This window comes from Abramis brama (assembly GCF_963993115.1).
Source record: "Abramis brama genome assembly, chromosome: 8".
Taxonomy (NCBI): Eukaryota; Metazoa; Chordata; class Actinopteri; order Cypriniformes; family Leuciscidae; genus Abramis; species Abramis brama.
Genome location: NC_139970.1, coordinates 42,951,351 through 42,965,170, shown reverse-complemented (window position 1 = coordinate 42,965,170; position 13,820 = coordinate 42,951,351). Strand labels below are relative to the sequence as shown.

At 37.7% G+C, this 13,820-nt stretch overlaps 1 protein-coding gene across 2 annotated transcripts; it reads right to left on the bottom strand.

Moving 5' to 3' along the window:
- Positions 1-9: 9 nt before the first annotated feature.
- LOC311087807 (E3 SUMO-protein ligase RanBP2) lies at positions 10-13,185 on the bottom strand. Of its 2 annotated transcripts, XM_084121277.1 has the most exons (9): positions 9,834-13,185; positions 8,998-9,093; positions 7,831-8,064; positions 7,021-7,198; positions 5,279-6,001; positions 2,497-3,219; positions 2,048-2,157; positions 751-1,027; positions 10-494 (listed from the first exon to the last, which is right to left on the bottom strand). In XM_084121277.1, exons 1-9 carry the CDS (start codon positions 10,389-10,391, stop codon positions 367-369), a joined length of 3,027 nt encoding a protein of 1,008 aa, XP_083977403.1. In that variant the 5' UTR covers positions 10,392-13,185; the 3' UTR covers positions 10-366. The 2 variants fall into 2 exon arrangements, with proteins under 2 accessions (XP_083977403.1, XP_083977404.1); XM_084121278.1 differs by lacking the exon at positions 2,497-3,219.
- Between the last annotated feature and the right edge of the window lie 635 nt (positions 13,186-13,820).

Genomic DNA, 13,820 nt, shown 5'->3' with positions numbered 1-13,820 from the left:
AAATGTGTTTACAAAAATCTTGTTTATTAAAATATTACATCATCTCCTTTTCTCCAGACAAAAACCAAAGACCTTTACATATGTAGAGCAAAAATAACTTTGTCAATGTGCAAATTATTTAAACAAGTTTTTCTTTTTATTTTTTCAAATAGTAGGATTATTTCCACCACTACGAATTCAAACTGTAAAAAATATAGAAAAATAAATATTGAAGTTTTTAATGGCTTGATCAATTCAAAGCTCTCATATCCTTCCATAGCTAGACTTTATACTCATTCTATGCTGCATATAGTGACATAATTGTCCTAACATTAATATTCGTTCAATGTGACCTCTGACCCAGGTTATTAGCTAGGAAAGACAGCTTTACTTTTGCAAAGTTTGCGTGAACTCTGACATGTGACTTTGACAGTCTGCAAAAGTTTTTGTGAAAGAAACGGCCAGTTCCGGAGTCTTAAACTTGGCAGTAACCCGCCGTAATACAGCATCTCCCTCTGTGGGAAATTAAACACATATAAAGTCAAGTCAGCTTTATTTCTATAGCACTTTATACAGACTGCATCAAAGCAGCTTCACAGTAATAAACAGAATCAATGATGCAAACTTCAAATATGAGACTAATTCTAAAAGACAATAGCATCAATATTCAGTTTGAGTTTTGATCTCATCTGATAGTGTCAGTGCAGTCAAATCAATAATATGGAATATGATTTATTACTGTAATATTTAGATAATTATGAGTTTGTTTACCTGAAGAGTCAGCGGCTGTCCATGCCACTGCGTTTGCATTAGTGTTCCCTGGTTTCAGGCGAATGGCTCTGGTGATGCAGTGGTTTACACACACCTTCTCATCCCCTTCTTGCCTCATAAATACGCGGTAGATCTTCCTCAAGGGATGGAAAAGGATCTTAATGTCTCCTTCACCTCGGGCTTTCCACTTGTTAATATCACAGTCCCAGCGGTAAAGTTTGGCCCTCTCCTTCAACAACATCTCCTCTTCGTTCTCCTCAACCGATGGTAGATCCACCTCGAAAGAAGCAATGACATAATAAACCAATGAATACGCCTCAACATGCCGTGCTTTACAGTGAATTTTGGAACTTGATAGGCACGTCAACCAATCACTATCCGATTTATAATGAAAATACAAATACGTGTTAAGAAAAACTATATTACTAGGATATTTGGCTGTTTATTAGTACTTATAAAGCACATATTAATGTCTTGTTCTGCATGATCATATTCTACATACCTTAATATAAACTTAACAACTACCTTACTAACTATTAATAAACAGTAATTAGGAGTTTATTGAGGCAAAAGTCACAGTTAATAGTGAGAATTGGACCCTAAACTAAAGTGCGTGATACAAGCACACTAAAACTGGAATAAAAATAAATGAATCCTAAATAGTAATATTTAAATGTTTTATTTGAGTGATACTAATAATTACACATTTAATTTAAATTACTAATAAATTAATAAATTTGAATTAAAAAAACAAACAAACTTTGATTTAAATAAATAGCAAAAACAAAAACATTTGATTAAATTATGGCTGTCAAATCGATTAATCGCGATTTATTGCATCTAACAAAAGTTTGTGGTTATATAATATGTGTGTCTACTGTCTACATATATATATATATATATATATATATATATATATATATATATATATATATATATATATATATATATATATATATATATATTACACACACACATATAATGTATATTTATATATATATATATATATATAGACAGACACAAATATATACACAAACTTTTATGTTAGATGCGATTAATCGCGATTAATCGATTTGACAGCACTAAAATAAATGAATTAAAATGTTTGTTTAAATTAGAATTAAACACAAGCCTCGAGAGAAACCAGTTTAAACACAACAAACATTTGTATGAAAAGTGTTTGTACACAATAGAATCACATTCTGTGTAAAATGCCCTTTATAATTTCAGTACGTTACAGAGAAACAACTATACAAAAATACAGTATTGCTAAATGCTAAGCTCAAAGGGTATCTACATGTATAGGAGCTTCATCATCATCATCATCATCATCATCACGGTCCTCTTCCTCTCCGCCACTTTGCGTCTCTGTTGCATCTCCAGCATTTTCCCGGGGAAGATTTGCATCTATAGAAATAAACAAGACTTTATTTTTTAACATAGAAAATCAAGACTGCAAATATTGGAAACAGCCGATGACACCAGAGCCATAATGATGATTTAATGATAACGGTTTATATCTGTGGTGTGACATAAAGGTGTGCATTTGTGGCAGTATTTAAGCAAACTGGGATTCACTGCAACCAGAACAAACTACCATGACCAGCGGATGAATCTCCTTGGATGGACAGATCAGGATACCACCAATAAACCACCAATCATTTTTTACAGTGTGGAAGCAGCACCCAAAAATGAGTAAGAAACAAGTACTTAATTCAGCAAATATGAAGGATTACAGACGCTCACCTGTTTCTGGAGCACTGGATGCAGAGGCCACTGCTTCTTCAAAGATTTCCCTGAAGGCATCGGCCGACTCCTGCAGTTTGAACCGCACCGCTAACGTCTGATCCATGCCTTCTCCATCAGCGAAGTTCAAGGCATTCCACGTCCACGCCTTCTCACTCGCTTTCATCGGCTTGAGCTTCATATATGGAGTAATCCAGTGGTTTGCACATAATTTCAGAACCTGCTCTCTCCTCATCACGAGTCTTGCACGTCTGGGTTTATTATTTTGAAGTATTTTAAGTACGCCTACGCCTCTTTCCTTCCACTCGACCAGTTCTTTGTCGTAGAGGTATAATTTGGCTCTGTGACTGAAAACCACTTGCTCGTTTTCCTCTCCAGTCGAGATCTCAATAAGATCAGGTAGAGGTACAGCTGGCTCATACGTTTCTTCTTCATCCGTGCCAGAAGCTCCACTCTGATTTAGCACAGATGAGGATCTAGAGGGAACATGCTGAAAACTGAAGTTAAATGCTGGAACTGACTCCCCAAAATGGAAAATATCCTTCTGGTCAAACTGAACAGATCCACACAAGCCGCTGCCAGTTGAAAGCGGACTCCCATCGGGACTAGAAGTAGATGTGGCTTCATTTGTCACCAGGCTGACATCACAGTTCCACCGCTCATCTTTTTTACCAAACGCTGGAGTTGCAGACGGTTTCACAGATCCTCCAATAGGAAGCAAAACTGAGGAGGAAAGCAAATGACGTGTTAACTACATACATAGAATCTTTAAATGTAGGATTTTTCATTTTGTACACTTAAATCTGTTAAAGTCCCCCTGTAGTCAATCACTGTATCCCTTAAAACTCGTCTTTGATCACCAAAATGTCATATTTAAACAATTTTTCCTTGAAAAAAAATTCTTCATGCCTTAAAATATCTTGAATGTAACTCGACACCCTTGCCTCATTTAGTATACGCGGTTCTATGAATATGCAAATGAGCCCCGCCTCCACTCACTCACTCAGCTCAGAGATCCACTCATTGACGATCACACGTTGATCTGATTGGTTACAAGGTAGTTTGTGACGTCAGAAACACCAGCGATTTCAAAGCGTGTTTTTGAGACTGTCTTTGGTTCACTGCAGTTTTAAGGAGGAAATACTCAGCAATGGAGTCGACTTATGAATTTATACATGGTTTATAAACACATAGACATATAAAACAACATATAAACAGTTTGAAATCGCTGGTGTTTCTGACATCACAACTACCTTGTAACCAATCAGATCAACGTGTGATCGTCAACCAGTGGATCTCTGAGCTGAGTGAGTGAGTGGAGGCGGGGCTCATTTGCATATTCATAGAACTGTGTATACTAAATGAGGCAAGGGTGTCGAGTTACATTCAAGATATTTTAAGACATGATGGGTTTTTTTCCAAGGAAAAAACGTTTAAATATGTCATTTGGTGATCAAAGATGAGTTTTAAGGGATAAAATTATTGACAATTAAAAGGTTTATGCATGAAATTGTGAGTTATTCTGAATTTAAAGTCCGCGTGAACCGGAAGTTGCAAACAACTTTTCTCCAGTGTTGTGACGTATTTCCCAGTGAAAAGGAATATTGAACAGAGGGCAGGGTTTTACTCTAGCGCTCCTCCTCTCCATCTCTCACTCATAGCAGACTAACGGTTTGAGGGGAGTGGTTAAGCGTTTCCCAACCCAAGCCGTCAAACCTACATCATCAGAGAAAGAACGCCATTCCAGACCGGAAGTAACTTTTCAGACTTTGATTAAAGATTACGACGGCAAACAATTTTTTTCTGTGTATTAACTTGCACGGATTAATTTTTCACCACAAGACTAGTAATATGCACTAACAAAGTAAATAGGGTCAATTTTGATTTCAGTTGGACTTTAAATTGAAAGAATGTGAGGAATGTGCTTAAATTACTAAATTACCATTTACTGATCAAATCTAGTAATTTAAAGGTAAATAAAATTAAAAAATTAAAAAAAAATCTCCAAAGAGAGAGTTGTTTCCCCGCCCCCTCCTCCTCAGACTCAAGGCTCATGCGGGTTGCCAGATTGAGGACACACAACAGGAACAAGGGAAATTGACAACGGAAAGCGACGAGCCTTGCACTGTAAGTTGATGTATACGTTTGCAACGTTTGCAACGTTTGAGGCTTTTTAGGTCAGGTAGAATCTTTGATCTCTAACCTAGCAGTTCATTTGCTTTCAAAGTATACTAAATGTGTGCGTTCCGTGTCGGAATGTCTGTTTTTGTTTTGGTCTGTTTGATACCGCCAGTTGCCAATTTACCCAATCGCTACTGTTATTACTCTCCCACAACCTGCAACTGTTATTTCAAGGACATATTTGCTTGATTTAACTAGGGTATAATATTGCAAAAAAAACTTATTCTATAGTATAGAGTAACTGTAGAAGTGTTTTCAGAGAAACAAGTATTTGAACTTAGTATGTTTCCTAAATATCTGCAAACACATTATGGTATTTTTATGCTTTGATATAGTCAAATTTTCTTTTGTCAAATCAACTTATGTAATTAAAGTGGTTCAGATAACATACTATTTTGAGTTTCTATTTATTAAACCAATCTCCTTCATTGTATTAACTCAAATTTTTAATTTCAATGAACTCAAAATTTGAAGGCAACCAGGTTACTTACTTTTTTAAGTTAAACCACCAATCATTTTTTTACAGTGTGGAAGCAGCACCCAAAAATGAGTAAGAAACAAGTACTTAATTCAGCAAATATGAAGGATTACAGACGCTCACCTGTTTCTGGAGCACTGGATGCAGAGGCCACTGCTTCTTCAAAGATTTCCCTGAAGGCATCGGCCGACTCCTGCAGTCTAAACCGCACCGCTAACGTCTGATCCATGCCTTCTCCGTCAGCGAAGTCCAAGGCATTCCACGTCCACGCCTTCTCGCTCGCTTTCATCGGCTTGAGCTTCATATTTGGAGTAATCCAGTGGTTTGCACATAATTTCAGAACCTGCTCTCTCCTCATCACGAGTCTTGCACGTCTGGGTTTATTATTTTGAAGTATTTTAAGTACGCCTACGCCTCTTTCCTTCCACTCGACCAGTTCTTTGTCGTAGAGGTATAATTTGGCTCTGTGACTGAAAACCACTTGCTCGTTTTCCTCTCCAGTCGAGATCTCAATAAGATCAGGTAGAGGTACAGCTGGCTCATACGTTTCTTCTTCATCCGTGCCAGAAGCTCCACTCTGATTTAGCACAGATGAGGATCTAGAGGGAACATGCTGAAAACCGAAGTTAAATGCTGGAACTGACTCCCCAAAATGGAAAATATCCTTCTGGTCAAACTGAACAGATCCACACAAGCCGCTGCCAGTTGAAAGCGGATTCCCATCAGGACTAGAAGTAGATGTGGCTTCATTTGTCACCAGGCTGACATCACAGTTCCACCGCTCATCTTTTTTACCAAACGCTGGAGTTGCAGACGGTTTCACAGATCCTCCAATAGGAAGCAAAACTGAGGAGGAAAGCAAATGACGTGTTAACTACATACATAGAATCTTTAAATGTAGGATTTTTCATTTTGTACACTTAAATCTGTTAAAGTCCCCCTGTAGTCAATCACTGTATCCCTTAAAACTCGTCTTTGATCACCAAAATGTCATATTTAAACAATTTTTCCTTGAAAAAAAATTCTTCATGCCTTAAAATATCTTGAATGTAACTCGACACCCTTGCCTCATTTAGTATACGCGGTTCTATGAATATGCAAATGAGCCCTGCCTCCACTCACTCACTCACTCAGAGATCCACTGGTTGACGATCACACGTTGATCTGATTGGTTACAAGGTAGTTTGTGACGTCAGAAACACCAGCGATTTCAAAGCGTGTTTTTGAGACTGTCTTTGGTTCACTGCAGTTTTAAGGAGAAAATACTCAGCAATGGTGTCGACTTATGAATTTACACATGGTTTATAAACACATAGACCTATAAAACAACATATAAACAGTTTGAAATCGCTGGTGTTTCTGACGTCACAAACTACCTTGTAACCAATCAGATCAACGTGTGATTGTCAACCAGTGGATCTCTGAGCTGAGTGAGTGGAGGCGGGGCTCATTTGCATATTCATAGAACCGCGAATACTAAATGAGGCAAGGGTGTCGAGTTACATTCAAGATATTTTAAGACATGAAGATTTTTTTTTTTCAAGGAAAAAATATTTAAATATGTCATGAAAAAGAGTTTTAAGGGATACAATGATTGAGTACAGGGGGACTTTAACTGTCACTGTCCCACAGAAACTATATATCATAGGAAAGACTCAAGTTTCCATATCTGGTGACTGTTTTTAAATACACGTGAAATAGCAAAAATTGCTTATCTTATTTTGATGAGTTAAAGTAATGTAAAATCATATGTTGTCGTGACTCATTGATCATATCGCATTTTTTACAGTGTAACAGACATATGGAAAGAACTCGAAAATGGAGAATCTATCAGTTTTTCTTTATATTTAATGATGTCTTCCAACCTTTTACAGACTTGATCTTGATCTCGATCTCTGTCGTTTTGGTGACATCCATCAAACGCTCTTGCATTTTAGAAACCAGCATCTTCACATTGTGAAAAAAAGCATCTGCATGTTCAGAAATGCTGGAAAGATCTTCAAATTCTTCAGACGTGGATTCTTCACAGTCAGACGGGTAATTCTACAGATACATCACAAATAATGCAGAAAGAAGTAATACAAAAATGTACATTAATTCTTTCGAAACTTTGTCAATAGCCTAAATTTAAAAAATATATATCGAAAAGTAAATATAATGTAGTGCTTTCCTCATCAAACATTGAGGAAGTGTTTTATTAAAGTGAAAATCCAGTTTTTAATGTTGTTTATGTGTCTATGTGGTGTTTTTAATATGCTTTAAGACAAAGCATGTGTCTAAATTCATAAGTCGACAGCATTGCTGAGTATTTTCTCCTTAAAACTGCAGTGAACCAAAGACAGTCTCAAAAACACGCTTTGAAATCGCTGGTGTTTCTGACGTCACAAACTACCTTGTAACCAATCAGATCAACGTGTGATCGTCAACCAGTGGATCTCTGAGTGAGTGAGTGAGTGGAGGCGGGGCTCATTTGCATATTCATTCAACCACGCATACTAAATGAGGCAAGGGTGTCGAGTTACATTCAAGATATTTTAAGGCATAAAGAAAAAACTTTTAAATATGTAATTTCGGTGATCAAAGATGAGTTTTAAGGGATATAATCATTGACTCCAGGGGGACTTTAACGTCAGACTCTTGATCAGAATACGAGTTTTTGGAGGATCTTCACAAACCTGCAGGAAATGAATGTGATCTTCAGTGGTCATAAACTGATCAAGCTCAGACACCGTCCTCTTCATGCCAGCGATCTTCTGTTGGACTTTCTCCTGAAGTCCTTCAATGTGACTGAGTTCAGCTCTCTGTTGATCTGCGATCAGTTCCTTCACACGACAGCATGTCTTCTGAACACAGGACAGCACCTCGCTGAAGACCCGCTCGCTTTCTGTGACTGCTGTCTGTGCTGAACGCTGTTCCAGGAAAAACAATCACAAACTCAATATATTTTACATATACTGGAATCACTATGATATCACAACTTGTAATAATTGCTTTAAGAAGCTCATTATTTCTGCCTAAATTAATACTTGATGTTGGCTAACTGCATGATTTGTATTTTCTTAGAACTTTACATTTCTGAAATAACGTTCTGGCAAGGTTATGAAATCATAAGTTATGAACAAACGTTCTCCCAGTAACATAATATTCGTATAAACGTATCTCTTTAACAATGTTCTAAAATAGTTAGCATGAAAACATTATACATTGTTCATGGAATGTTTTAGTTGGATGTTCGTCTAACGTATTTAAATGGTACTACTGGTTTCAGAATGTTTAGAGAACATTCAAAAGTAACATTGAATGGAATGTTCCCACATTATGGAAAAAAATAAATTAAAAAAAATATATATTTTTTTTATTTATTTAATGTTTCCTTAACGTTCCCATAACCACGCAAAAACATTTTAAAAACATTTTAAAAACTGAATGTTTAGATCCTTTAGAAAACATTCAGAAATAACATTTTCATAACTTAATGGGAAAGTTAACAAAATCAAACAAAAATACGCTTGTTAGCTGGGTATTCGCTTCTCAGATGTTTCTCCTGAAAAGAAAAATCCAAGATCTGTCTATAGAGTTTCAGAAGACGTCTCAATCATTTCTCAAACTGTGCTCAGATTTGCCAACATCTCTCATCAAACATCTCTCATCAAATTCTGCAAAGAACAAATGATATGAGCTGCTTTCCACATTAATATCCACAATTATATACTCTTACTCAGATGTACTTCTCCTAAGGAATTTAAGGAGAAACATATGAGGCAAAGTGGAAACATGAATCATTAAAGGACTGATAACATGAGATCTGTGATCAATACCAAATACAGCCGATCAATACTCACTCGGATCGACTCCTCAGCCTGCGTTAGCTCTTTAAAATCCTTCTCTCTGTCTTGGATGTTCTGCAGAAACTTCACACGTGTTTCCATTAACTTCCTCTGTCGACAGAAAATAGTTATATACTTTAGTTTTTAACTGCAGATAAAACCTGTAAATGCGCATTACGTTAACTTTTAGATACCAGGATTAAGATATTGGTAACACTTTACAATAAGGTTGCATTAGTTAAAAACTTTAGATAACTAAGAATGAAAAAGTTGAATTTGTTAGTAAAAGTCCCCCTGTGGTGAAAATCCAGTTTTGAATGTTGTTTATATGTCTATGTGGTGTTTTTAATGTGCTTTAAGACAAACCATGTGTAAATTCATAAGTCGACACCATTGCTGAGTATTTTCTCCTTAAAACTGCAGTGAACCAAAGACAGTCTCAAAAACACGCTTTGAAATCGCTGGTGTTTCTGACGTCACAAACTACCTCGTAACCAATCAACGTGTGATCGTCAACCAGTGGATCTCTGAGCTGAGTGAGTGAGTGGAGGCGGGGCTCATTTGCATATTTATAACCGCGTATAGTTAATAAGGTGTAAAGTTACATTTAAGCTATTCAATAATTTTTTTCAAGGAAAAAACGTTTAAATATGTCATTTTGATGATCAAAGATGAGTTTTAAGGGATATAATGATTGACTACAGGGGACTTTATTAGTTAATGCATGTGTTATAACTGTAACAAATGTATTGCTCATTGTTAGTTCATCAACTAATATTAACAAATGAGAGCTTATTGTATCACCAGATTGTCATATATTAAAAGCCACAATAATCTGGCAGGACCTCTACCTGTCTGTCTGCTCTTTCATCAGATGCTGAGATGGTGTCGTGACTCTTGTGTTCATGTATTGCACACAGCAGACACACACACTGCTGATCAGTACGACAGAAAACATCGATGAGTTTCCCGTGCTGAGAGCAGGTTTTGCTGTGGAGATCCGTGGCTGAATCCGTCAGCTGGTGTTTCCTCCAGCCGTGAAGCTCGTTGTGTTTCTCCAGGTGAGACTCGCAGTAAGAGGCGAGACAGGTGAGGCAGGATCTGATGGCTTTGCTCGTTCTCGAGGTGCAGGAGTCACAGTTCACATCTTCATCATCCTCAGCCTGTGTTCTTCTCATCTTCATCAGCTTCTCGGAAAGTTCCTTCACGTGGAGCCAGTCAATGAGAGCAGGTCTGTGGTTAAAAGTGTGTTTGCATTGAGGACATCTGCACACATCCCGATCCCACGCACCTGTAATGCAGTCCGTGCAGAAACTGTGTCCACAGGGAATAATCGCTGGATTTCTGAAGAGATCCAGACAAATGGAGCATCTGAGAGATTCCCGATCGAGTGAAACTTCATCTGCCATTTTGCTGCATTAAAATGAAACCACGAACGCTTCAGTTTCGTTTGTTTGGAAACGAGTGCAGGCAGTTCCCGAAGGAAGGAATCTTTTTTATTACTTAAATTTACGTCTTTATTAAACTTTTATGCAACCATCTCTATCTCTGTTGTACAGTCAGAAAACGTTCATTTTGCCCATGCAAGCGAATATCCGACGAATATCGATCGCGAAACTAAGTTTTGAAGGCGTTTTGCTGTGCCGCTTTCAGGAAGTCTTCCTTTTAGATTAATTTGTAACTAGTCCGATATGCATCAGTTAACGGTTTATGCAGGACATTAGGCCTATGTGTCGTGTGTTACATTCGTGTCTGACATGACTTAGATTTGAATTATGTTTGCGATCGTCAAAACAAAAGTCTGCTTTACAAACACACGTTATCATCAGTAAAGAGATATCAGGACTTGTAATTGTAAACATGAGGAAACTGAGGTCAGTATTACAAATGCGTGCAGTGTGTTTAATTTTCATCTGTTGCTGTGTATTTTAGAGTCCTGCTAGTATCGTGTGTTTCCAGTAGATGGACTCGTTGTCTTGCAGCTGAACTCCCTTCAGAGAACAGCAACAACAATTGTTGTCCTTCACGAGGACGCCGACGCTCTGAATCGTTCTTTAATTAAAGTCCACCACTGTAGTCAATAATTGTATCCTCTAAAATTTATCTCTGATCTCCAAAATTACACATTTGAATGTTTTTTCCTTGAAAAAAATATTCATGCCTATGATGTAGTTTAGTAACCTATAGGCGGTTCTCTGAATATGCAAATTAGCACCTAGTGTTGGGTCCGAGTCCACCATTGTCGAGTCCGAGTCGAGTCCAAGTCCTTAACAATCGAGTCCGAGTCCAAGTCCGAGTCCAAAGAGGGCCGAGTCGCACTTGAGTCCGAGTCCTTAACATCCGAGTCCGAGTCGAGTCCGGCCGAGTCCACAAAGATTTAAATGGTTTTAAATTGACCTTTCACAGAGACCCGCCCCTCTTACTGTCGCTACGTCCGACAAGCCATTCCGCTCTCACTCCACATGTTCTCACACAGTGAAATATATATTGCGGAGCAAAGAGGACACTGACAATGCGCCAACAGACAAGACAAGGCTACTTCTGGTATGAAATAAAGTCTCAGCTTTCAAATTGTGTAATTTTTATGAAATTAAAACAATACACACCGTTTTGTGGTGCTTTAATATAGGCCTCAACTCAAGCAGCACATGAACTGATAATATCTTCTAGTTACAGCACGAATTAAACATGAATGAACATCAGAACTGCAAAAATAATTCAATACACACCATTTTTCAAGTTCAAGTCCAATGACTTTAATCTACTATCTGGTTTGGTTTGTTTGTCGGACAAAAATGGCAGGTATCTGCATTATGATTGGTCAGATCGCATGTCAATCAAATTCCAGTGAAAGGTCTCAACACTGAGCTCTTAAATTAATATGTTAAACCTTACAAAATGATTCCAATGTATAGTTACAGTCATACGTTTACCTATCGTACATCTTTCAGATTCTGCAAGGTAATGCTCAAGAATATAACACGATGCATTAAGAGCCAGGAGTAAACTTTTGAGCAAGATGACGTTGATTTTTTAATTTTTATTTATTTTGATTATCTTATTTTGTTTTACATGCTAATATCTTATTTAGCCTCTAAATGGCAGGACTAAATTAATTAATTAATTTTTAAATAAAATAAGAGCAATTTACACCAATGATCCAGTTCAAAAATGTACACCCCCTGGCTCCTAATGGTTGCTTCCTTCTTGAACATCACTAAATGTTTGCAGGGTTTGTAATAGTTGTGTATGAGTCCATGAGTTGTCTTCAGTGTGACAAGATGGATCTCACAATCATAGTCACTGCTAGTAAGGAGTCAAATATGCAGAAGATGCTGGAAAAGCAAAGAATGTGCAGGAGCTGGAGGATTTTTCCTCATGAACAACCATTAAAAAAAAACAAATAAAAAAAAAACCTTGTGGATCATTCAAGTAAAGAAACACAATATTAAAATCAAGCCTATGTAATTTGTCTTGTATTTTGTGTTTGCATTTTTTCTTGTGGACTAGGCTATTAAACATCCATTATGTGAAAAAGATTTTTCAGGGCAGTAATAAATAGAAACAATGTTTTTATGATCATCCTCATTAAAAAATAAATAAATATTACATTTTGGAGATTCTGCAAGGTGTATGTAAACTTATGACTAAAGTGTAGGCTAAATCAATGTAACAAAAATCATAACATTATTAGACGCCAAAATGTTGCTTTGGTTATCACGTTCTCATGTTGCTATGGTTACTGTGTCAATCATCGCAATTTCATGACTCACAGGACTAAAATTCTGCGGATTCTCTCCCACATTTAAATGCAGTTATCACTCTTTTTAATTTACAGTGTGAACGTAACCACTGGTCCTCTACAAGCATGAAAAAATATATTATTTAGATTGTCAATAGCGCTCACTTTAAGCCATCACTTACTTACCGCGTTCTGCACTCTCACTGAAACTCTCGTCATAAACACTGAAGTTGTCCGCACTGCACAGCGAACCTCTTATTTATATCGCGTCAAGACTTTGTTGTTTATGAGGAGATTTGCGAAAGGATAAAACTCGCGCTGATTCTGAACATACGTTTTGAGCGACTTCTCCGCATGGTGACTCAAAACGCCTCTGATTGGCCACTGTGTTCATGCGCTTAATATACATATCTGTGATTGGCTACAGTGCTCAACACTGACACAACACAATGTAGCCAGCCTAAGCAGTTTCGTTTCGTTTCGTTTTTGAATAATATTGTGTCCTCCAGTGCTCGGACTCGACTGTACTCGGCAAATTTTCCGAGTCTAAAATGTCCGAGTCCGTGTCAAGTCCGAGTACAAATTCATCCGAGTGCGTGACAAGTCCGAGTTCATTAAAAATTGGACTCGAGTCCGGACTCGAGTCCGAGTCCGAGTTCGAGTACCCCAACTCTATTAGCACCGCCTCCACTCACTCACACCAGACCCACCCGAGGACGATCACACATTGACCTGATTGGTTACAAGGTAGTTTGTGACGTCAGAAACACCTGCGATTTATGCCGCATTCCAGGCAACCTGTAACCCGTGTTTTTCCAACTCATAACTGGGAGTACATCGATCTAGTACGAGTTCACGGGTGGGAAGTCACGGGTTTGACTGCCGTTCCAGTGCACTTTCATGGGTATAAGGTTGGAAAAACACGGGTTACAGGTTGCCTGGAACGCGGCATTAAACTGTGTTTTTGAGTTGAGGCAAGGCTTGTTGGCCTTTAACCGAAGCTGCACAGACCGATCGGTGAATGAAGTCAAAATACAGCGAGAGCGATTAGAGATGTATGCTTCGGTCTGTGCAGCGCCGGTTCAAGTCGAACAAG

Excerpts from the sequence above, each read along its gene's own strand:
- LOC311087807 (XM_084121277.1), bottom strand. The coding sequence starts at position 10,391 with ATGGCAGATGAAGTTTCACTCGATCGGGAATCTCTCAGATGCTCCATT. Across the intron at positions 9,094-9,833 it reads ATGAAAGAGCAGACAGACAG|AGGAAGTTAATGGAAACACG; the intron begins GTAGAGGTCCTG and ends TTCTGTCGACAG. Across the intron at positions 1,028-2,047 it reads ATGATGAAGCTCCTATACAT|GTGGATCTACCATCGGTTGA; the intron begins GTAGATACCCTT and ends GCTTCTTTCGAG.